This window comes from Cyprinus carpio, chromosome B7 (genome assembly GCF_018340385.1).
Source record: "Cyprinus carpio isolate SPL01 chromosome B7, ASM1834038v1, whole genome shotgun sequence".
In the NCBI taxonomy this organism is placed as follows: domain Eukaryota; kingdom Metazoa; phylum Chordata; class Actinopteri; order Cypriniformes; family Cyprinidae; genus Cyprinus; species Cyprinus carpio.
The window spans coordinates 23,484,847-23,508,244 of NC_056603.1; the positions used below are offsets into that span (position 1 = coordinate 23,484,847).

The window sequence follows — 23,398 nt, forward strand, 5'->3', positions numbered from 1 at the left end:
ATTTCTATAAAATGACTAGTATTTAATATGAAATCATTTTTGGGTCATTGCAAAAACAAATAATTTAATAATAATACATTTAAAATGTTTTGTAGTTTACAAGAAACTTTTTGTGCTAATTATACTGCAATGCAAACTGATGTTTAATATTGTGTTTCTATATTGTTTGTTTAAAATATTGTTATAACTTTCTGCTATTTAATCTTATTCAATCACAACACCGTAAATTAAACAGTATCACACATATTAAGACACATATCAGTTTTTTTTATTAAAACTAACAACAATTACAAGAGTGATATTCCTTTTAAATAGCAGTTCAGTAAACAAATTAATATTAAGATGTTAATATTAAGTAGCCTTGAGTGATATTTTTAGACACATTGTTGCCAGTATATTGTTGCTGCACAAAAGAAAATAGGCATTTTAGCAGAATTAACGTAGCAGTGGTGTTTCGTTCCTGAATAAATCAGTGTTTTTGAACAAATTGGTTGAGTAAATGATTCAATGGCTGAATCATGAAGACAGTTGTTTGTTTAATTGCTGAATAAATCACTGAGTTTGAACAAATCTGTTAAATGAATAATTCAGTGATTCACTTATGAAGACAGTCATTTGTTGCCACCTACTGGTGTACTAATGTAACTTGCAGTAATAGTCACTGAAAAATACCCACAACTAATGCACAGACTGTCCACGTGTCCAAAACTGGCAAACAAAGACAAACGGAGTGAAAAAACTGTGAAACTGGTGTATAAATGTTAAAAATACTAAGATTAAGTTTGGGGCTTTTTACTAACATCTACTGTAGCAGCATCATGTGCATGTTTAGTTTTGTGTTAAGTTACTGCTGTTTTTGTCATGAACTATGTACCAAATGTGAATTACTGTTTGAAGGTGGTTATTGTTCTTTTATCATCTGCAGCTGTTGTGGATTTCACTTTAAAGCCGGAGACTGACTATGACGTATTGCAGCAATATGTATGAACTGAAGAGCACAGTTGGTGTCTAGCATTGAAACACTACACTATTACAACTCAGATGTGGGTTTAACATACTGAGGAACCGTGATGTATGGCAGTAATATGCCGGCGAAAGAAGACAGCTGGCTAAGGGTTACAGCTGATGACTGACCAGGCTGTCTGTGGCTCTAACCCAAGGGAGTGCTTCAGTAAAATGCTGGCTGACTGTAATTGAATAACATTGATTGGAGTGGAGGCCAGAGGGGCCTGCTTCATGTATATTTCACCTCAGAGAGAGGCAGGGAAAGGAGGGAGGGTGTAGGGGATGTGATGTAGATGGTGTTTGTGGCTTTTGTAACTTTTGATTCACTGTGACAGAGTGAAAGAGAGAGAGAGAAAAGTGTAAGAGAAGAGTACTACTAAGAAAGATGCCCCAGATTACCAGGCATTCGCCTTAATGGCAAAGGATAAAAGCCTTGATTTAATTACTGTAGAAGTTGAACATGCTATATATTCATTCGCTCAGTGCCTTCAAGTGAACATGCAAGGGTTTTTGTGACTATTTAGAACGGATATATTTATCATTTCCCTCCGTGGTGACATTTTGTGGGTTAAAGCATTATTGCTGTTTTTCCCCTCTCTAGACCCTTTTTGCTCTGCTCTTTTAGTTGCTTGTCGCTTGACTGAGCAGATAGGTCAAATTTTAGACACCCGGTTCAAGAACCCAGAAGAGAGCAGGAGTGTGTGAGAGAGATGGGGTTGGCTGATGTTGTGCCCATATTTTCCACAGTGAATAATTGAAAACCTTTTGAAAAATGCAAAACCCAATTCCAGTATGCAGTCTCAGATCTCTCCTGAAGTTCCTTTCTTTATGTTATGGATTAATCATGGTCCATGGCTCCAGTGGGACGAATTGTTTGTTGTAACACACCTAGGGCACTAAATGGCTAAGTGCCGCTTCTCTTTCTTTTTTTTCCCTTTCAAACTTTTAAAGCTCTTCTCAGCTGATTTTTGTTTGTTTAATGTTTTAGAAATTAGCATGAAGTAAAGCTTGCTATATCTGAAGAACTAAAGATAAAAAAAATGAATAAGCTGCTTTTTATTAAAAGGGGGGGGGGGGGGTGTTCACCCAAAAATGAATATTGTATCATCATTTACTCACCATCATTTAGTTCCAAACCTGCATGACTTGATACCTGTGGAACACATAAAGAAATGGAGAAATTTGGGGCAAAGTTTTCAGTTTTGGGTGCTCTGTCCCTTTAAAGAAAAAGTGTGCCAGTCTGTTTCAGGAGTCAATCAGCCCATCTTAAATGAACAAATAACATTATCATGTCAAATTTCAGTAGACACATTTCAATCAACTTGGTCTCCAATCATTAAGTGCACTTGAGAAACGACGCCATACTGGAAAATGTGACTTTGTGACGCATCTGTAATTTTGCAAGCCTTCTTTAAATGTTTCGGCTTAGATAAATGTTGGTATTGCAATCCAACTGCAATCCCCCCGAACCACACAGAATCACTTTAAAAGGCCCAGTGTTCTTTTACTTGAAGAACACTGTGAATAGAAACAATACTATTGATTTTGGCCAATTAAGACCTGTTTCTCCGCTTCAGGAATGAAACCGCATGAACAGAATTCAAATGCACCATTATTGGAGCACAACAATTCCACCAGACACAGAGAGTGTTAATATGCCATTTCATTTCTTTCTTTTTTTCTATACAGATTTCCTGTCTTTCCATCCATCCATTCATACTGTTACCTATCCCTTCCTTCTTAGACACTCAGTCAGCCTGCTGATAATGCACTCAGGGATTGTGGCTGTAGGCAGAGACACAAATGTCCTGCAGCTGTGTCATGGCTGATAGGGGTCTTGTGCCCGCTGTCAGAGACAGATGGATAGTGCTGTCTTAAGTTCTGATAGTGCTGTTATCAGTACTGGGGACCTGAGTGTCTTGTCACACAGTATGATAGACAAAGACAGGACCTATCCAGCCAGTAGAATGTAAGACTTAAAAAGAAAACGCAAGTGCTTCACTTATAGCTTCCTGTTCTAATCCTCTTACTCTGTTGTTCTTGTTGCTGTTTGTGTGCATGTTTAGATGATCTTATAATCCACGGTTAAAACTTCCACTCTCTCCAGGGGAACTTTCAGCGGCTGTGTTTCACAGCGATGACTTCATTGTCTTGTGTAAGCCTTGGTTGGAAGATGACCTCATCGTTAAAATTTTAATGCACAGCTAACTAAAAGATGATGAGCTGTTCATATTTGACCTCAAATCAACAGCCAGGAATTACAGTGCAGTTCTAGACAAAAGACGTGTTCAGTACCATCTCCAAATCTGATCGAAAAATTACATAGCAAACGTGGAAGCAATCAGTCAGCTATTACGATTTGTGATTGCTTGTCTTCAGATGTCATCATGAACCTCCTGACAACTAAGACTGGTAAAAGGGTACATTCAGTTTGAAATAATGTCTGTAAAGCCATGTACACATTTGCACTCCCCTCTATATAAGAGCTTCTCTGAAATTCAATATTTGCATTCATTTCATCAGAATAGTCTAAGCCTTCTGGGGAAATTGGTACTTTTCAGAAGTGTTTGTGTGTGGATATAGAAAGATATTTTAGGAAGGAAGAGAACATAGGGATGAAACAGGATTAGAAGTCTCTATGACAGTGAGTTGGAAGAGTTGTTCATGAAGTTTTTTTTAACTTTCTTTAAGCCAAGACTTTCCAAGTTGGGTCATTGATCATAATAAGCTGGAATTGTGAATGTTGATGGTACCATTTTGTTTGCATGCATTTTGTGTTTTGATGAAAAATAGTGATAAATCTTGCCAGAAAACAACTCATTTAGGCGGGTTATGAGGAGACAGACCAGACCACATTTTCCGTCATGCTCTGTGGCACCACAAGAATTATAAAATAGACAGATGCAGCGTCAGTTATACAACTAATGTGCATCATTATGTTGCATTAGAAAAGCCTCCTGTCTTTTTTGGGAAGTGAAAAACGACAGAGAAATATGAAATTGTCTGGCTATTTAATTCTAACAAAAAAATCTTTTTAATTCTGACTGAAATTGTTTGAATCATGTCATAATAATTGACTTTAATGAAGCTGATAGAAGACATACACTATTTATACTGCATATGTAGTAAGGATATATTACTCATAAAGCCTCTTTATTATTCTTTATATAGAAGCTGCATGTACAGTAAAGATACGTTGGTCCATATACACATGCACACACGCAAGTAGTTAGAGATGCTTTGTGTGTTGGTTTATCCTTATGTTCCCTATTCTATCCTATAATTCTCATAGTAAACAGGTGTTGTGTAACTGACCTCTCACAGAGGGGGTTCAGTGCCTCTAAACTGCTGTTAGTGGGACATAAGTGAGAAATAGCCTTAGAATTTGGTCTCTGAAGCACATTGAAGCTGTGCACAGTGCTTCAGGGACTTTGCTAGCTCTTCACTTAAGTTCTTATGAATGAATTCAGCTGGGGGCTTGAGCTTGTACCCTTCATCTTTGTGCCTAAATTAATGTGACCCACTTTCACTTTATCGGGAAGAACAACATGGTGACAAACTCCCCCGTCCTGACCCAGTCATTGCCACAGCGCCCGGCTATATGCATCTAAGCTACCAAAACCGAGGAGCTTAATGTTGATTCGGTATTTTTTAAAGGCAAATCAGAAGAGCTAATTATAGGATGGATTCATTAATTGTTCATGCTTTCATTTAATCTAAATCTGTCCCTACACAGTTCATGTTCCAACTCAGTTTTTCATAGCAGCTCAAAATAAACTTTTCATTTCAAAGCAACTAAATATAATCACCATGGATTTATATGCAGCTCTTTTTTGTGTTTGTTAAGCACAAGTGAAAGCGTTTTCTATCTCTCTTCACACAAAGATGCAAGCCCGAACGAATCATGATGTTAATTTTTTGTACCTGCTGAGAAAACTGAAACTGTCATTTGCATTGAACTTATTTCACTTTTATCTTTACATGAGGTTCTAATCTTCTTGTGTGGTATCTTTCTGCTTCTCTGTTTTTGTCTTTCTGTGCAGGATCTGCAAATTGTGAGTACAGATGAGAATCAGGTATTCCTGGCTCTGCAGGAGTGGTATCAAACAGACACGTACAACCTCTACCAGTCAGATCCACAAGGAGTCTATTACTCCATTGTGCTGGAGAACGTCCGCAGCACCAAGCAACCCGAAGAGAATGTCCTCATCGACATCCTTGAGGTCAGCATTTCACCCCACAATGTACTTGTGTAAAACAAGGCAGTGTGGGCTTCACATCCTACCTTCTGCTTAGTGAACTAAACATAGTTCAGCTGTTGTAAAGTTGACATTGTTAGAGACCTTTACCTATAACACTCCAAACACACATAAAACTGAAGTGTGGCTGCTTGTGATCTACAGTAGTATCTCTGCCTTCACACATTTATTATTTATTGCCGGCAGCATGTTTAAATAAATGAGTGATTCTAGAAAGCTGATGTTCCTGTGCTACTGAAACAAGTTTGATCTAACACATTAGACAGTTTCTTAGACAGCTGTGACTGCCATAATTTAACTTGCTAGTCATATTTTACAGCTTCTTTACAGGATCTGGGAGATACTGAGGAATATCACATCCTTTGGTTGGTGTGTATGTTTTTCAGGTTCGTGGCATCAAGGGCGTATTCTTAGCCAATCAAAAAATAGATGGAAAAGTGATGACTCTCATTACCTACAACAAAGGCAGAGACTGGGAACCACTGGCTCCTCCCACAACTGATATGAATGGCAAACCTGTGAGCTGCAAGCAGGTAAATATGCCTGTTCATTCCTCATTCCAGCTTCCATTCCAACTTTAACAGATGGTCTTTTGCATTTCTATGTATCTATCAGTGCTACATTAATTTTAGTCTAGCTTTCGCACCCATTTTATTTGTATTTGAAAAGTTAAATAATAACAGTTTTTTTTTCATTATTTTTACTTTTTACCTTTCAGTTAATACTATGATTTCCCGAACATATTACTTACATATGATATTTATAAATATAGTAGCGTGCAAACATTTGGGGTTAGTAAGATATTTTTTAGGACAAAAAAATTGAATACTTTTTATTAATACCTTTATTCAGCAAGAATTCAGGTAATCAAAAGTGACAGTAAAAACATTGTTGCAAAAGATTTTTATTTCAAATGCTGTTCTTTTGAACTTTATATTTATATTTAAAGATTCCTGAAAAATGTATAACGTTTCCACAGTAATATTAAGCTGCACAATTGTTTTCAATACTGATAACAATAAAAAATGTCTCTTGGGCACCAAATCAGTATATTACAATGATTTCTGAAGAATCATGTGACACTAAAGACTGGATTTATGGCTGCAGAAAATTCAGCTTTGCTATCAAAGGAATAAATTACATTTTAAAAGATTAAAAAAGGAATATTGTAATAAAATCCACAATGTTCCTCTTTTACAGTATTTTTGCTCAAATAAATGCAGTTTTTTTAAGCAAAAGACACTTCTTTCAAAAACATTACAGTCCCCTTTTAAATGTAAGTGTACATAACATACCCACAAACTAAAAACTACAACGCAGACCTTGATTTAAATATACAGTAATTGTGCAGATGTTGTTTTCCCTTCAGTTCCTTGCATACTGTATTCATACGAACAAAATCGTGACTTTATTTCATTATGCATCTACAGATATATATCCAGCCCACACTCTGCTTTTTTCCTGTTAAGAATGATTGTACCGCAGCTGTCTCAGACACAGACGTGAAGTCATTGACCCCTCGATCTGACTCATCTCCTGCTGTTTGTGGTTGAGGGTTGGTGGGCAGAGCAGGCACCGGTTCTGCTGCTGTTTCATGAGAGAAAAAAGAAAAAACGATCTGAGTCATCAATCCACACACACACACAGCTAGAGATGATATGTATCATTATAAATGCCCATTTTAAACACCGCGACTGGTAGCTGGCCATTAATTAAGACACAAATATGGTTTCAGGCAAACATGAGACAAGACAAGACTAGATATAAATCAGAAGTTGAAAGGACATGTATCGACTTCTCTCTCCTTTCCTGTCTGTCTAGCCAACCCTTCTCACATCTTCATCTCCCAGCCGTCCGTTTGACATGTCTTTTTTCTCATTGTTCTCTTCTCCTCCTCACTTATCAACACTCTCTTCCTTCCTCTCTCATTTTTTGTCATTTTTACTGCTTTTCTCATTTTTTATTGCCACCCTGTTGAGGTTTTTGGCACCTTAAATATGCCTTATATTCATGCTCAGATTCATCTTTTATCCGGAACATTATGTAGTACGACTTGTGAAGTGATTTTAAATTATGGGCTGCTTATTGTAGAACTTAGACTGTTATTTGTGTGTGTTAATGCAAGGTGGTTTTTTGTGTTTGTCAGAGAGTCTAGTAAAAAGAAAAAAGAAAGTCAGAGAGAGTAAGATTTTTCTTTGTCTCTGCTCCTCTTCCTAGCCTGACTGTCACCTCCATCTCCACCTGCGATGGGCTGACAACCCTTACGTATCTGGAACGGTCCACACTAAAGATTCTGCCCCAGGCCTCATAATGGGTGCAGGTCAGTCTTCATGACCACTGTTACACATCAGCACTGTCACCATAGCGCTGAGGAGCCCAGAAACTCAAATCAAATCAAGCTCTCTACTCCTTTTCAATTACAAGAAGTAATTATATTCCAGATCCAAATCTGCACTACTGCATGCTTAGGGAAACTGTGATAGTGTGTACAAAGAAATGAAAAAAAAGAAAGGAATGCTGCGAAATATTTTTAGAAGGGAAAAATTTATGTGATGTACCATTTCTGAGTGTTGCACACTGCCATCGAGCCCACACTGAGGCACAAAAGGAGGCAGGCACAGATATATGAAATATTTGCTCTTTATTGCCACAGGGTTCATGGGGAATTGAGGAAGAGAATACATTAATGTTCTTGAATCCAAGACTAGAGCTATTGCCAGTTCACAAGGTCATCAAGTCTGTCCATTCCCTCAGGGTTACAGACATGTAACACACACACACACACACACACACACACAGAGACAGTGTCACTGTGACTTGTTCACTCTTGACTTATTTGTCTTACTAACAAACACCTGAGCAGTCTCCGGTTTTAAACACATTGAAGCTTGTTCTCAGCATATAAATGTACATGTACATACACCGCACAGCGTGAGCACTGAGTCTCCATCAAAATCCTGCTTTCTCTTGCTATTATTGTGCACTTCCTCAGTAAAATGTTAAGCTCTAACTAGTTCTCAGCCTTTGATCCACAATAGCCTCCAGTTTTCTTGCAGTTTCATTCTTTTTATATGCAACTCGCTCACGACTACTCCTCCTTCTCTCTTAAAATTAAACAAAGTGAGGAAATTGCTGCTTCGCCTCAAGTTAAAAAGAAGAAAATTAAAGACGCTCTCTCCCTCTTTGTATTTATGTGGAGATATTCTATGTGTATCTTCTCTTCAGGTAACCTCGGGTCTCAGCTGGTTGAATATAAAGAGGAGATGTACATCACCTCAGACTGTGGCAAGACCTGGAGACAGGTGAGAATGAACACAGAAAAGACTCTAATGGTCTGCGAATGTGTTTTACAATGACTTTTCGGTGTCAGAAAAATGCTTCATTATAGCTTCTTCTGTGACTTGTCACGACTCTTTAGGTTTGCTCTTTGTATTTAACACCCCCCTTTCCCAACAGACTTGGTTCGGTATGCTCTGTGAATTCAGATCTCTGTTCCTCTTGTTCCCATTCTGCCCTCTCATTTGCTGTCATTTCAGCGCTCAGTATGTGGCAGACTTATTTCTCTGTCTTAATGTCCTTTCAATGATTTTCGAGATTGTTGCTGCCTCTCATTTCCTCAGCTCTTTTTTCCCTAATGACATTAAATCTTGATTAACTTCAAGAGATTATTTCATTTGCTCACTGTAGGTTTTTGAAGAAGAACATCACATTCTTTATCTGGATCATGGCGGCGTCATTGTGGCCATTAAGGACACCTCAATCCCTTTAAAAATACTCAAGTAAGTTCAGTTTTTTTTTTCTGTAATGTGATTGTGATGTCTGGACATCATTTGTAAGTGTTCAAAGTCAAAAACTCAAATGTACCCAGTTGCTGACATGACAAAGACTGACAGTAGGAAGAGAAACTTGAGTAGTGAACACTGAAAACAGGGTCAGACTCAGACCAATATGAAAAACAGGAATTCAAGACGTTCCCTCCCTGGCTTTTGCTGACCTGATTGTGCTGGTAATCCTTTGAGTGAGCGCTTTAAGAAGCACATTTGGCTTTGGAGGGCTCTTCAGACCACCCTGAGTTCCCGGGCAGCCTGAATCTCTTCCTTTGCACTCAGACAACTCTTTACCCATATTATATGAAGTGATTCTCATACTAGATATCGAGTTCACCGTGCTTCACAAATGTGCGTAAAGAGAAGACCTATGAAGATCAAAGAGAAAATCATTACCATCTCTCACAATAATCCTTGAAGCCTTTCATCGGGAGTCTTGGCAGTACAAACACAGCTTCTGTCAGGATAAAACTAAGAGCTGGTAGTGCTTACGCTGGCCTGTAGCCTACAAACTCTCATGTTCACACTGTGAGAATCAATGCAGACGGAGTGATTTTTCAGCTGACAGTATGTTCAGAATTGTTATAAAGAGAGGAATGAATGTATCGCATGTATAATAAAAATAATTTTTGAAACTGAGTTTCATGTTTAACTAAAATAAATGTCTTTACTCAAAGTAGACTAGGGCATAGGATATATAATATAAAACTTTAATAAAATATAACTTAAACATAATATACAACTTTTTCTTTATGCATGGTGAGTACTGCTAATACAACATCAAAAAAATGTTTTATCTTAGGTTCAGCACAGATGAAGGACGAACATGGAGCATCCACAACTTCACCAGCACTTCTGTATTTGTGGACGGACTTCTGAGCGAACCTGGAGATGAGACACTGGTTATGACGTGAGTATGAGTCCTCTGAAAATTGAACAGTGGTTACTAGTCCACTAGGGAAAGTTGATCAAAAATGAACATTTTACTCACCTTCATGTTTCAAAACATTTCTGACTTACTTTCCTCTGCACAACAGAGAAAGAGGTTTTTTCTTTTCTTTCCACAATGAAACCAATGCGGACATAGTGTATTGTTGTTTTGGACACCTCTGGCTTTGATTGTATGGGGAAAAAAAGTAATCACAGTTTTAAAACAATATGAGAGTGCAGTAAATGATCTTCATTTTTCTGTGAACTACCCATTTAAGAGAGTTTTAGGACAATTTTATTATTTTGGAGTAATATTTTGGTTCCTGTTTTGGTTTTACTTGCCCTTAGTATATACAGTATTTATAAAATTGGACATATTGGACATCTCAGATATGAGTGATATGCCAGATGATCAAAGCATTTTTAATAGTTTGTGACACTTGTGCACTGAGTTCTATAAAACGCAGATACAGGGTTCCACCTTGTGGTGGTGAACAGTGATTTATTTGAGATTAAGTGAAGAGCATCTTCCCATAGACCCCAAACAAAAGGTGGTCTCTGTATTATAAAGAGGCTGCCCTTTTGAGAAAGGCAATGTGAAATTCAAAGGCCTCAATTAAAGAGGCCCCCGCTCATTAGAAACACACTGCTGATGAGCGAGGTCATGTGTCTGTCCTCTCGTTTGCACTGTTCCCAAGATGCGTAATTGGGTAGCGAATGTGTTGTGACGTGAAGTCAAGGTTACACTCCAGTGGTCTCGCTTTTCGGTGAAAGGGATGAATGGCTTTTGTCTTGACGGATAATCAGATGTTTATGGATGGAGGGATGGATTAATGGACAGGTCGAAGGCTTATGTTTATTTATGCTTGCTGTTGTGGACAGGGTATTTGGCCACATAAGTTACCGTTCGGATTGGGAGCTGGTGAAGGTGGATTTCCGACAGTCGTTTCCCAGGCAGTGCACAGAAGCTGATTATGACTCCTGGAAACTCACTGACCTACAGGTAACATCAAGCTGTTTTTCTGACCTCCCACTCAGCAGTAAAGTTACAGCATGTTCAAAAACAATAAAGGTTGAACCAAAGTGCTGTACAGCTCATTGAAACTCATGAGAAGAAAATAAGGAAGCAGATATAAAGATTATTTAAAAAAAAAAAAAAATAATAATAATAATATTAAACAGACATATTTTATTCAGCAAAAAGATTTTCAGCAATAAATTTGATCTCTTCTGTTATGGAAATAAATTTAGGTTGTGAATCAGTTACTATTCAAATGGAGACTCATGGCAGGTTTTCTTCTACAGAGAGAGAAATGCATCATGGGCCAGGAGCGAATGTACAGGAGGAGGAAAGAGTCATCATTCTGCATTAAAGGGAAGAGCTATACATCAGCTTTAACAGCTAAACCTTGCCAGTGCACAGAGAAAGACTTTGCCTGGTATGAAATAGAGAGATAACCTTTGCACATTTCAAGCTAATAGCAATTATACACAGATGCCTTTGCTGTAACAGACTCTTAACTTCATTTTCACACCCCAGTGCAGTGCACTGAGAATTAGATCTAGGGCTAAAAATAGAGCTTTACGTCTCTCTGTGTGTTCTCAGTGACTACGGCTTTGAGCGTGCTCCCAGCCTCCGGTTAGAGGGGGATCGCTGTTATCCTGACTTCTGGCATGATCCTGATGCTCCACCTGAAAACTGCCACATGGGACACAGCTACAAGTCCAGCACAGGGTAATACTGAACGCTGAACATTAAGAAATTCAGGGCATAACTGCTACACTTATTAAACGTGTCAGTTTTTACACTGAGCAAGCACAGTAAATGCCACTACAGAAAACACCCACTCATGCATATCATAGACACTTTAGATGAGCACACAAGCTTTGTTCAGACAGGCTGATAAAATGAGTACCATGTCCACATGTCTTTTGAAATCAGATCTTTTTTGGAATGTGTCTTAGTCTGAATTGTCAGATCAGATTTTCATCATTCAGGTCACACTCATGTAATGTCTTAGTGATAGTGCACTATATGACCTGAAGCTATGTCCAGATACACTCATTTTGTCCCATATCTGCTTAAGTTGCGAACAAACCTCCACTCGGTTTCAAGTGAGAACACTATCTCAACATCCATTTATGATTACTATTCATTTCACAAATATAATATTCAACACAAATATAGCCAGGTTTTTCATGATGTACACTATAGTATCCAGGATCAGAGTGATTCACACACCAATATTTTAACGATTCTAAAAAGATGAATCACTGTCTGGCCAACTGAGATTCCACTATAAAGGTTAGGATCGTGATTTTTTTTAGTAGTACTACTGTATATCAGCACCATTCATTATTTTCTTTTGGCTTTTGATAGTGTTTGGACCCAGAAAACAGGGACACGTCATGTCCGGATAGCAAACTATGTGATGATCACTATGTAGTGCATAGTAAATTAGTGATAAAGTCAACAGTTTGCATGATTGTTACTTATGTTGTGCTTCATGAACACTGTGATAGACTTGAGCAGATGCAAAATGTTCAGTTTTCCACCCTCTGTTTCCACTTTGACAATACTCTTACTGACATTATTACTATAGCAACCAAAGCACATAGACTGTATACAGGATTGACTAGATTTAACAAACACATCAAATTTCATTGCTTTCAAATCATTAATCAAAAAGACTCACAAAATGTGTGTGCATCAAGGCATTACTGGGGTGTGTTAAGTAAAGCAGAAGACTCTTATTAAAAAAAAAACCTTTCTGGACACACTATATAGAGATTTTATCCACCTCTTAAAGCAAATTATTGTAGGTATTTAAGAATGAAATGCATCTTTTCCACAGCTCTCCATTATAACAGTTTTGATCCAGCACACCTCACATGGATTTTCCAGTTTAAGGCAAAAAAAACAATTACAAGTAAAGGCTAACATGTCTTGTGTTGTCTTGTTGTAGTTACCGGAAGGTCATTGCTAATGTTTGTGAGGGTGGCTTGAATAAAGAACAGAGCGCGAAGCAGCATTCCTGCCCTCTGCTGCCCCCTAGCGGTCTGCAGCTGGGCATCAAAGGACAGATGCTTGCTGTGGCACCTGGTGATGACATCACTTTTATAGTCCATCAGGAACAGGTGAAGTACATGGATTATTTATACCACTCTTATCATTTGAATGCTTTGAATAGAAAATATAAAAACTTAAAGGCAAGGAAAAATGTTCCTCTTATTTGTTCTTTGTTCTTCCCTCTTCAGGGTGACACCACCAGCACCAGATATCAGGTCGATTTAATGGATGGCGTCAGGGCTATATATGAAAACCTGACTGTCACAGATGAACCCATTCAGCACCGATATGAGAAGCCAGGTGTTTACCGTGTCAATGTGAAGGCTGAAAACTCTGCTGGACATGACCAAGCCACACTTTACATCCAGGTCACAGGTCAGTAAAATCTTCAGAAATAATTTAGAGTCAAGTGAGTTTAAAGGCTGCTTTGTAAACTATGGAACATAATGGGTAGTATAATCTATAATACTGTGAGGTTGAAATGTTTCTACTGAATCATAACTCAGAATCAGGCCCATGTGAAATCTGCACATAGAAAAGTCGGATGTTACCAGATATTGATGGACATTGTACACATTTCTCGCACTGTTTTATCTCAAGATAGGCTTTTTTTTGCTCTCAATTTGTCTATTTTGATCCCACTTTCTCTCCAGCTCCTCTTCAGGATGTCCATCTGGAGGTGGTCCCAATCGCTGGCAGAAATCAAGAAGTAAATCTCACAGCTATAGTGCTGCCCACTGAGGCAAACCTTACCGTGTTTTACTGGTGGATTGGAGATAACCTTCAGGTACTCTGTGGTAATTAATAATATTCTATAAAAAATATACTCATAATACATGATTTTTAGGGGACTGCCAAAATATACTATCGCAAAAGCTCATGTTTTTCTGTTTTTTATTAGGTGTGTATATTAGGTGTTTGTGTTCAGTATTTAAATTTTACTGACTTAAAAAAATTGAGTAGCCATGTATTTTAGCACTACTCTGAATTTTTTCTACAGAAAAAAATGGCATGTAATGAGGGAATGTAATAAATTCATTGGCACTGCATGTAATCTTAGATGCAGTGCCAATGAATTTATTACATGCCATTTTAATTACAAAGTTTTAAGATTAATGTTAAATGAGTACTCTCATACATGTGTAAATATTGAAGAAATTGACCTGGAATTAATCTGAGATGCTTATGCTTAAAGGTTCAGGTGTAGTCGTTTACACGTATATAGATACATATATGACGTGTCTTTCCCCTCGACAGCCGAAGCTGACCCTGGAGAACAGTCTGATTACAAGGTTCTCTGAGGAGGGGGAAGTTCCTGTGACCGTTCAGGCTTCTAATGGTCGATCCATGGTACAGGACAGCAAGACTGTCATTGTCTACGGTAAGATAAAACACCCCTCGATGGTGTACAGCATCAGGGTTCGGACTGGAAAGATGATTTATTCTCTTCTGTTTAATTCTATCATACATGTTTAGCATGTTCAGAGTGCATTGGTTCAACATTGTCATTGTTAAAGTGTTTGAGATGGCCAGTCAAATCAAAGAAGGCAAGTTTACTGTTCACAGGATTTTGAACAAGAAATCTAGCACAATGCTTTTTAACAGTTGAAGAATGTGAGATAGGACATAAGCAGCTAAACATGATGAGGCCTAATCCTGCAATATAATCCAACTTTTTTACCAAAAAAATGGTAATTGACTGAAAATAATATGTAGGGTATTTTTTTTATTTGAACATACATAAAACTCAAAGTGAAAGTTACTCAGTTATCGTCCTCAGAACTGTCTTCTTTCAGAAAATACCAGGGTTTTTTAACAGCAACTGTTTTTTTGGGTATGTCCATGGGAGGATTGTGATTAAAAAGGAAGCAGGCAGTTCACCTAAAAATGAAACTCATTTATTCACTCTTACATAATTCCAAACTAATATGGCCCAATTGTTTGCAAAACATAACAAAAGAAAAATAATGTTTGCACTCTATTCAACAAAAGGGACAAAAACTATAATAATATAACTGAAGACACCACAAAGACAATTCAAATGGCTTTTGTGCTAGTTTCAATGGGTTGGTTTTATGGTTTAGGTAATCACTAGTCATTTAGAACTGTTCCTCTATGTAAAAATTTGTTCAAATTCTATTTGCCATGTAAATCTGGAAATACAAATTAAAACTTGAAGTACAGCAGTCGTCCATTAATGTTAATGAGAAGCACAAAAAGACCAGTTATTGCAATGAAATATTTTTGAATAGCATTCATTTTTCTGTTTTGTGTTCTATTTTTATGTTAGCAAGTTTGTTAAATTGCTCTGCACATCAGTAAGCCAGTGTGTTATGTTTTTTAGTCCCTGCATATACTGCATGAATAATCTGGGCCTTGTGACAAACACAGATTGTATATAATTAAACATCATTCACAGAAACACTGTCAATACTAAAAAAAAAATTGGGAACTAATGCCACAGTTGATGCATACTGTTAAAGTTCTCGATTTGTGTTTGAAATCCAACTTGAGGACTAACCCTATTTCTTTCTTGTAATGACAGTGTTAAATAGAACTGAAATATTCATGTGATTCCAGGGCTGGATTGAATATTTATGAGCGTGGTGTGATAGGGATGAGCTCATGCTTGGAAAGCAGAAATGACGGTCTCCCTCAGAGACAATGTTCAGCTTGAATACAAAATGAAGAAGAGCTATTGTGCACAGTATCACTTCACTGTTTCAGATCATTTGTCCTCCAGCTAAAAGTAAACCTGTTGGTTACATTTGTTTTAATAATGTAAGGTGGACGACTTCCCAACTTTAAAATTCTGTAGAAAAAAAAAACACTTGCCTGGAAGAGTTTGGTTCTTTATTTTGAGATCACATCTTTTCAACTGGTTTATGAGGCCTTTTGACATTTTTCATGTCATATGAAAGGTATATAGTTCACCAAAAATAAAAAATAAAAATTGAATTCTGTCTTACCATTATTAATCACCTTCATGTCATTCTATGGGAGTAACAAGGTTTTGTGAGTGTGACATTGATTGAAAGTCTTTGTCTACCTCACCTCTTGTCTCGTTTTATGCAGTAGGATCACTTCAAATAGTGAGGCTTATAGTTGAACTAATGAGAGTTAAGTGATTATTATTGTATTGTTTTTGTATTATTCTTTTGTGCAGTATAGGTGTGAATCTCTGTTGTTTTTTGCAGCTGCAATATTAACATTTATATGTTCATAATACAGTGTCTCTCTTCAGATCATTTCCAGGTCATCCCATTGAGTTTCAGTCATAATTTGGATCGCTTTAACCCAAACATCCCTGAATGGAGACGAGATGTGGGACAAGTCGTAACCAAGATTCTTGCAAAGGTTCTTGTCTCAATCATAAACACACAAACACTAGAGCTCTGTTTGTTTTATGCAAAACAACGATTTTAAATGTACTTATCATGTTTCGCTCTTTCTCTAAAACTCACAGGGGTTCCTCAGGACTCTTTGGTGACCATGGTGAAGCCTGGTCTTCCCACCACTGCAGACCTCTATGTTCTTCCTCAAGAGAGCACACCAGTGAAGAGGAGTGTGTTTGTGGATAAGGTAAATGCCACTCGAATGAGAAGAGATACATTCTCAGACAGCAAAACATTAGTCTAGCAATACAAACTCTTAATACTTGAAAAGAAGACATCCACAAACAACTTGTTAGAACCCGGAGACACTTTTTGCATTAGAATTTAATGAGTCAGGGAATTCGTTTCCTGTTTACTATTGTTTACCTTGATTACTCAGACACAATAAAGTAGCCTATAATGGTAAGAATGTTTTGAAGTGATATTTGTTAGGATTTAACTGTTATGTTCTTGTGTGTGTTCTTCATTCGTGCAGCGTGTTCCCACTATAAAGCAGGTTCTGAGTGAAAACAACGTGAGCTTCATTGTGAGAGGAGGGTTAAGAGTATTGGTGACTCTGGCAGACTCGGACAGAGGTGAGCAAAATAAAACAGATTCCAGCTCCTCACAGACACTCACACATTCATGTACATCTCCAAAGTATGTCAGTGAGTCACTTAACAATTATAGCATTACAGCAAGCCCCTCATCAATAATTACTAAAACATAACTAATGTATTTCAAAGGACCTATCACTAGTTATGTGTCTGCCAGCACAACAGAGACCGGTGCGTCACTTTACCTCTTGCTTTTAGAAGTGTCATCTTTACTCTTAATCTGCTTATACAGAGATAGAAATTAAAGGGAAAAAATAATGCAATAATGTGTTGTTTCTGTTCTGTTTTCTGATTTAGTTGTTACGTACAGTTGACTTCATTTACTCTTCATATGTATGCTTCTGTTGGCTTGCATTTCTGTTTGAGTTTTGTACCGTCAAAGTCGCAGTGCTTTTTGGTTTGAATAACACATGCATGCTTAAGTTTTCTTTATTGTAAACTTTCTTTGAGTTTATTTTTAGTTCATCTTTTAGGCATTTTAAAGTTAGTTTGTTTCACTGGTGTTTGTGTCACAGCCACACAAATGCCTTCATCCACACAAGGTGTGTACATTGTGTGTGATTTGTGTGATTGGAATTTGTTTTGTTTATAATTTTCATGCTTGGTATGTAAATAGTTATCATTAGTGCCAGGTGATGGTTAAAGAGATCACGCAAAAATGAAAATTCATCTCATCAAGTGTAAACTATCCCTTTAGTTCCTGTGGCATTACAGGCGCTAATGATATACAGGTTAGCAGAATCAAATTTTGTATGAAATCTATAGCAAATGTTGGCAAGCGTTTGATCATTATGATAAAGGAAGTAAAGCATGATGATCAGAGATGCTCCTCTTCTGCAGGTTCTCGTCTGGCTGCAGCAGGTCCAGGTGTTTGGGCTCTAGCTGTCTTTCTCCTCATCAGTCTGATCTCTGCTGCAGCATTCATACTCTTCAAGTTTAAAAGGTTTGTCCTTTTCTTCAGGTTTTATTGCTGCAGTTTTAAAAAGTAATATTTCATGTTTTTTGAAGACTTCCCTGTCATTCCTGGGTGGGTTATTAGGGAAAATGACTCAACCTATTTCCAAATGAATAACATACACACCCATTCTGTCTTGCTGCCCATCACCGAATTGCATGGCACACACATGTATGCAGGAACCACAGATTTTCTTAATAATCTTTTGATAATGCTATGGATATTCACTGTCCCGTCACACCCCATCACTGAAGAATGCATGTTCAGTCCCCACGTGTCTAACTGACAGGCAGATAATATAACAGAACATGAACTACAAAACTGTGACAGGAAAAACTACAAAAACCATGGTTCCTTGCTGAGGCCAGAGGAGAGCAGCCTAACGCATCCCTGGCTGCGTTTCAGAAAACTGCCGGGACGAAACGTCTATGCCCAGATGCACAATGAGAAGGAGCAGGAAATGACCAGCCCTGTCAATCACAGTGAGGACACACAGAATATCATTCAAGGCGAGGAGTTCATTGATGACGACCTTGACTCGCAGACACTAGGTAACCCTGGAGGTAGAAGCAAATTCAGTTACCCTAGACTAACCAGTCATTACTAACCAGAAAAGAAAAGTTATGATCAGTAACTCTAACATCAGTTTGCTACTAATTCAGAAGCGGGGCCCGTTATTGGATTTGTTAGTTGTTGGGAAAAATTCTCACTATAAACCAACTATTAACTATGACTGTTGCCTTAATGAACTCCGAATATTCTGCTTATTAAAGGTACAGTTCACCCAAAAATGAAAATTTTGCAATTATTTACTCACCCTCATTTCGTTCCAAACCTGTATAAGTTTCTTTCTTATGTTGAACACAAAAGAATATATTTTGAAGAACCAAACAGCAGTTTGGACCATCAACTGTTTGATTACCAGCATTCTTCAAAATATCTTCTTTTGTGTTCAACATAAGAAAGAAACTTATACAGGTTTGGAACGAAAAGAGGGTGAGTAAATGATAACAAAATTTAATTTTTTTGGTGAACTATCCCTTTAACAGTTGGTAAGGTAAATGTTAAGTTTAGATACGGTGTATGATTAAGGGACCGAATTATATATATGGTTGTTCATAATAAGGCATTAATATGTGCATTTTAAGAACTAATAAATGGTCAAAATACTAGTATGCTAATAATAATCAACTAGTTAATAGTGAGAATTGCTCTCTAAACTAAACACTTCACAATAAAGGTTCAGTTTGTTAATGCCTAAGGTATCACAAACTAATAATGAACTATACTTTTATACTTTTATAAAATAAATATTGTTCATTAAGTCATGTTCATTCATAATATTTTTAAGAATTTAAATGCATTAACTAATGTTTATTTCATTGAAATTTAACCTTATTTTAAAGTCTTCTCATTAATTTATTTGATTCAAAAGGCACATAAAACTATTAATATTTTAGTATTATTAGCACTATTTTATTTATTACACTTACTATTTTTTTTTATGTAAACAGGGCTTTTAAATGACTTGAATCTTATTATTACTAATTACTTTGTGAGTTGGTTAAAATGTCTACAATTTAAAAATGAATCTAGAACAATCTATAGGCATTATTATTAAATGGCTACATTTTCATTAATGTTACATTGTGCAGCAACCTTGAATGATGAAGAGCATTTTTTTCACCTGCTGCCTTCTGCTTTTCTTGTTGCCAGGCAACCACTCAGGAGTGGTGTTGAGCATAAATTCAAGGGAGCTGCACAGTTACCTGACCAGCTGATGACCAATGTGAAGGTGCCAGTGATGAGCACAATAGACTATGCCTTCCTCCTCTCTCCAGATCTGACCCTTCAGACACCCTTACAGGAGAGAGATCAGAGACACACCTGCACCAAACCTTCTCCTCCTCTCTCTATCTTCTCTCTGTCTTTTCCAGCCTCCGTTCCCTCATTCTACGAGGTGGATTTTGTGCCCATCTGCTGCGCCTCGGCTTCACCGATGATCACTTGCGCACACTTACATTTGTTGGTCTTTGCACCCTGCAGTCTGTCTCATCCCTGTCCACCTTCTCTCTCAACTCTTCTCATTGTTGCTCTTATCACAGGAGCATGGAATCAGCCCCACTTACTAATTCCCAGGGAGAAACTCATTGACAATGCTTTATTTCCCATCTTTTGTTAGTTTTGTCTTTCTGTCTGAATAGTGTTTTGGACTCAGATTAGACAGATATGTGAGTGAAGCGGTGCAGTGCAGGATACGATACACATTTCATTCAGGGGAAGTGATGTTTGTTAGATATAGCCAAAGGGAAAACATTTAAGATATCCTGTCACCCTCTTTTCTTTGTATTGTTAAAAAAAAAAAAAAAAAAAAAATTTGTTGAATTTTCATATGCAATAACACATCTCTTGCTTTAATCAATAACACAATCTATTATTTTGCCCTGTTTCATGATTATGCTATGCAGTAAAGTCAAGTCATTTTTGTCTGTCTCGTCTGATGCTGCAACACATCAGTGATGTTCTTCTTTTCCCGTTCAACATAATTAATATCTATAGTGCAATTAGTAACATCAATGATTATGTAAAACTTATTGATTACACTGACCCAAGAAATGCTTTTATTGCAAGCAAATTATGTCAAAAAGGCAGGAGCAAAAAATGATACACCTTTCCAATAACTGCCAAATCAGCACAGCTGGACCCTTCTTGGTGTTCTTGGAAAACCTGCAACAATTATCAGGGTCGTCGCTTAATTTTACAAGGCCTGAGACATTGTTTTGTGGGTGACTTACGATAGGGCCTGGGATATTGCCCTTCAAGCCTCATTCCTGTCTGTTTTCTCCAAGAACTACAGTGCCAAATTCTCACCTGTGAGATTATAGTCCATTTATATTCACTGCATAATGAAACAGTATCCCCTAACAAATCAAATCCCATCATTCATCGTGTCAAAATCCTGTGTGAAAGCTAGCTAAATTCATATGCTCCTTTATTTATTGGACTTTAGATTTCCTCACAAGCATCAGCCATCAGAACTTGACAGGGAGTCAACACAGGATGGTACCCAGTGTAGCATGTGCTACCTGTCAGGTGTAGTGTGTGTATAAGCCTATGTTAGGCATAGAAGGACGAGGTTACCATCCCTTTCGTTTGGCTTGTATATATAACAATGTGTACATAGAACCCTCTGTATATAGACCCTCCGAAATATGACACTTTCAATAGACCAAAATGTGCACTGTTTTCTCCCAAATGCCTCGCACTGGGTTTTCTTGAATTCAGGAGTTCTACATGGACATGATTTGATCACTTCTACATCTTTGTCTTTATTCAGCGTTGTTTACTGAAGAATATTCTTAATATTTCACAGTATCTATAACATTTACACTCACACGACTAAAGAGCTGTGTGAGAAGTGGTGCAACTGTGTCTTTGTGTGCATTCTGATTTTTTTTGACATTTTAAGGGTTTAGCTGTTTGAATCGAGGTGTCTGTCTCAATGCGCATGTCTCGCTGTTGGAATCACTAGTGTTTTCTGGATGTGAATGGATGAAGGTCTCTCACTTGCACTAATCACAGTTCATGGCTTGTACAGTGTTGTTCGGGTGGGTTCAGGGAACACTTCATTTTCAAGTGAGAAAGACACTGTGTATGTTGAGCACGTACTACATGAGAAAGATTCAGTCTGGGAAGTAGGGTGACCATACATCCTCTTTTTCTCTCACATGACCTGTCTAGTATTTCTAAATTGTCTTTAAGAGATAGTTCACCTGAAAATGAAAATTACCACAATTTACTCGGGCCATCTTAGGTGTATATGACTTTTTTCTTTCAGACGAATACAATCGGAGTTATATTAAAAACACGAATCCGAGGACTTGTATAAAAAAAAAAAAAATTCAGAGGATTTCGATATAAGCCAGGAGGAGACTGGTTTACTGTAAACAAAACTGGGCTTTTGCGAGACTAGCATATTCTCAGTTAATGGAAGCTACAGTTTAAAATTTGTTTTAAACATGGATATTTTTCTTACTCAAACACATTGCTTTGCTTCTAAAGGTCTTTATTAACCCCCCAGAGCTGTGTGGAGTCATTTCTGTGATGGATGGATGGATGCACTTTATTGTACTTCAAAATCTCAACACCCATTCAATGCCATTATAACGCATGGAAGAGTCAGGACATGTTTAATATAACTCTGTATTACTCATGTGAAAGAAGAAAGTTATATACACCTAGGATTGCTTGAGGGTGAGCAAATCATGGGATAATTTTCTTTTTTGGGTGATCTATCCCTTTAAATGTCTGGGTTTTGTCTTTTTTTCAAACTTGATGAAGGTAATGACTGAAAAGTAGTGATGCAGGTATTGGACATAATTGACCAATCAAAGAAGAATGAGGACAGTAGAGAGCATGCCAATAGGAAGATGAAGCCAAAACCCAGAAATTTTAGACAATTTAGAAATCCTGGCCAGAGCATGTCCAAAAATAAAAATAAAAATAAAAAGCATGAATGGTCACCCTACTGGAAGTCTTGACCAAACTGATAGTTTGCAGGTTCACAATCTCTTCAACACATTCGGTTGTGGAGCTTGAAAAGATTGTGTCTTTCCAAGTTGGATTCAAACATTGACTGTTTTATGGCGGTCTTGAGTCAATAGATTCTTTCAGCATAAACCAAAAAGATGGCATCTCTACATTCACCAGTTTATGCTTATGTATATCAATAATACACAATTGTTCATTTCTGTACAGTGCAAACAGTATGAACTAATTGCACCAGAAGCTGAACTGTCTTTTTTTTTTTTTTTTAACCTGTATATGCAGTTATTTAGTAGTGTGTCATTTGTATTTCCATCCATGAAGCGACAATGAGGAAACGCTTGAGTGTCCCATTAAGAGACGTTTCTGAGTAAGTTTATCTTTAGTGATGGCACACTCCTGCAACAAGGACACTTCGTATATAAACACCTGAATCATTTTTGAAATTCAGACTCAAATCTGGTGGAGAGACACAGTTGAACTGATTCTGTATTTTTTTTTTTTTTTTCACTTTTTATTTTTTGTTCTTGTTTCTTTATAATGTAAATGTTTTTGACTCCACTGCAACAAGTGAAAAGCACTTAATGAGCGTGTCTGAATTCAAACACACTAACTGTAAAGGTTTGTTTTGTTAGTTTGAGCTGTTTAATAAAGTTTTAACATGATTCATGAAGCTGATACCTGTTTTCATTTCAGTCTGTAGAACAAAACACATGAAACCGTTGACGGTTGATGCTTCCTCTTCATAACTGTAACCTCAATAAAACTAATATTTATGTGTGTGATGTGAGAGTCAGAAATGAACCAAAATCACAT

General features: G+C 37.3%; 1 protein-coding gene across 3 annotated transcripts in view; it reads left to right on the forward strand.

Annotated features, from left to right (window-relative positions):
* The window catches only part of sorcs2 (sortilin-related VPS10 domain containing receptor 2), a 145,306-nt gene extending 122,051 nt beyond the window's left edge, over window positions 1-23,255 (forward strand). The window contains exons 9-27 of one of the 3 annotated variants that reach the window (XM_042728028.1): window positions 5,049-5,228; window positions 5,651-5,797; window positions 7,482-7,584; window positions 8,490-8,566; window positions 8,952-9,043; window positions 9,894-10,001; window positions 10,904-11,024; window positions 11,327-11,460; window positions 11,628-11,756; window positions 12,988-13,159; window positions 13,280-13,466; window positions 13,745-13,878; window positions 14,349-14,472; window positions 16,336-16,448; window positions 16,551-16,673; window positions 16,962-17,061; window positions 17,923-18,025; window positions 18,368-18,600; window positions 19,754-23,255. In XM_042728028.1, coding sequence (XP_042583962.1) covers window positions 5,049-5,228; window positions 5,651-5,797; window positions 7,482-7,584; window positions 8,490-8,566; window positions 8,952-9,043; window positions 9,894-10,001; window positions 10,904-11,024; window positions 11,327-11,460; window positions 11,628-11,756; window positions 12,988-13,159; window positions 13,280-13,466; window positions 13,745-13,878; window positions 14,349-14,472; window positions 16,336-16,448; window positions 16,551-16,673; window positions 16,962-17,061; window positions 17,923-18,025; window positions 18,368-18,600; window positions 19,754-19,818 — 2,445 coding nt within the window. In that variant the 3' untranslated portion in view covers window positions 19,819-23,255. The remainder of the gene's footprint in view (window positions 1-5,048; window positions 5,229-5,650; window positions 5,798-7,481; window positions 7,585-8,489; window positions 8,567-8,951; window positions 9,044-9,893; window positions 10,002-10,903; window positions 11,025-11,326; window positions 11,461-11,627; window positions 11,757-12,987; window positions 13,160-13,279; window positions 13,467-13,744; window positions 13,879-14,348; window positions 14,473-16,335; window positions 16,449-16,550; window positions 16,674-16,961; window positions 17,062-17,922; window positions 18,026-18,367; window positions 18,601-19,753) is intronic. The other 2 variants (XM_042728029.1, XM_042728030.1) reach the window with 2 other exon arrangements.
* Window positions 23,256-23,398: the final 143 nt, after the last annotated feature.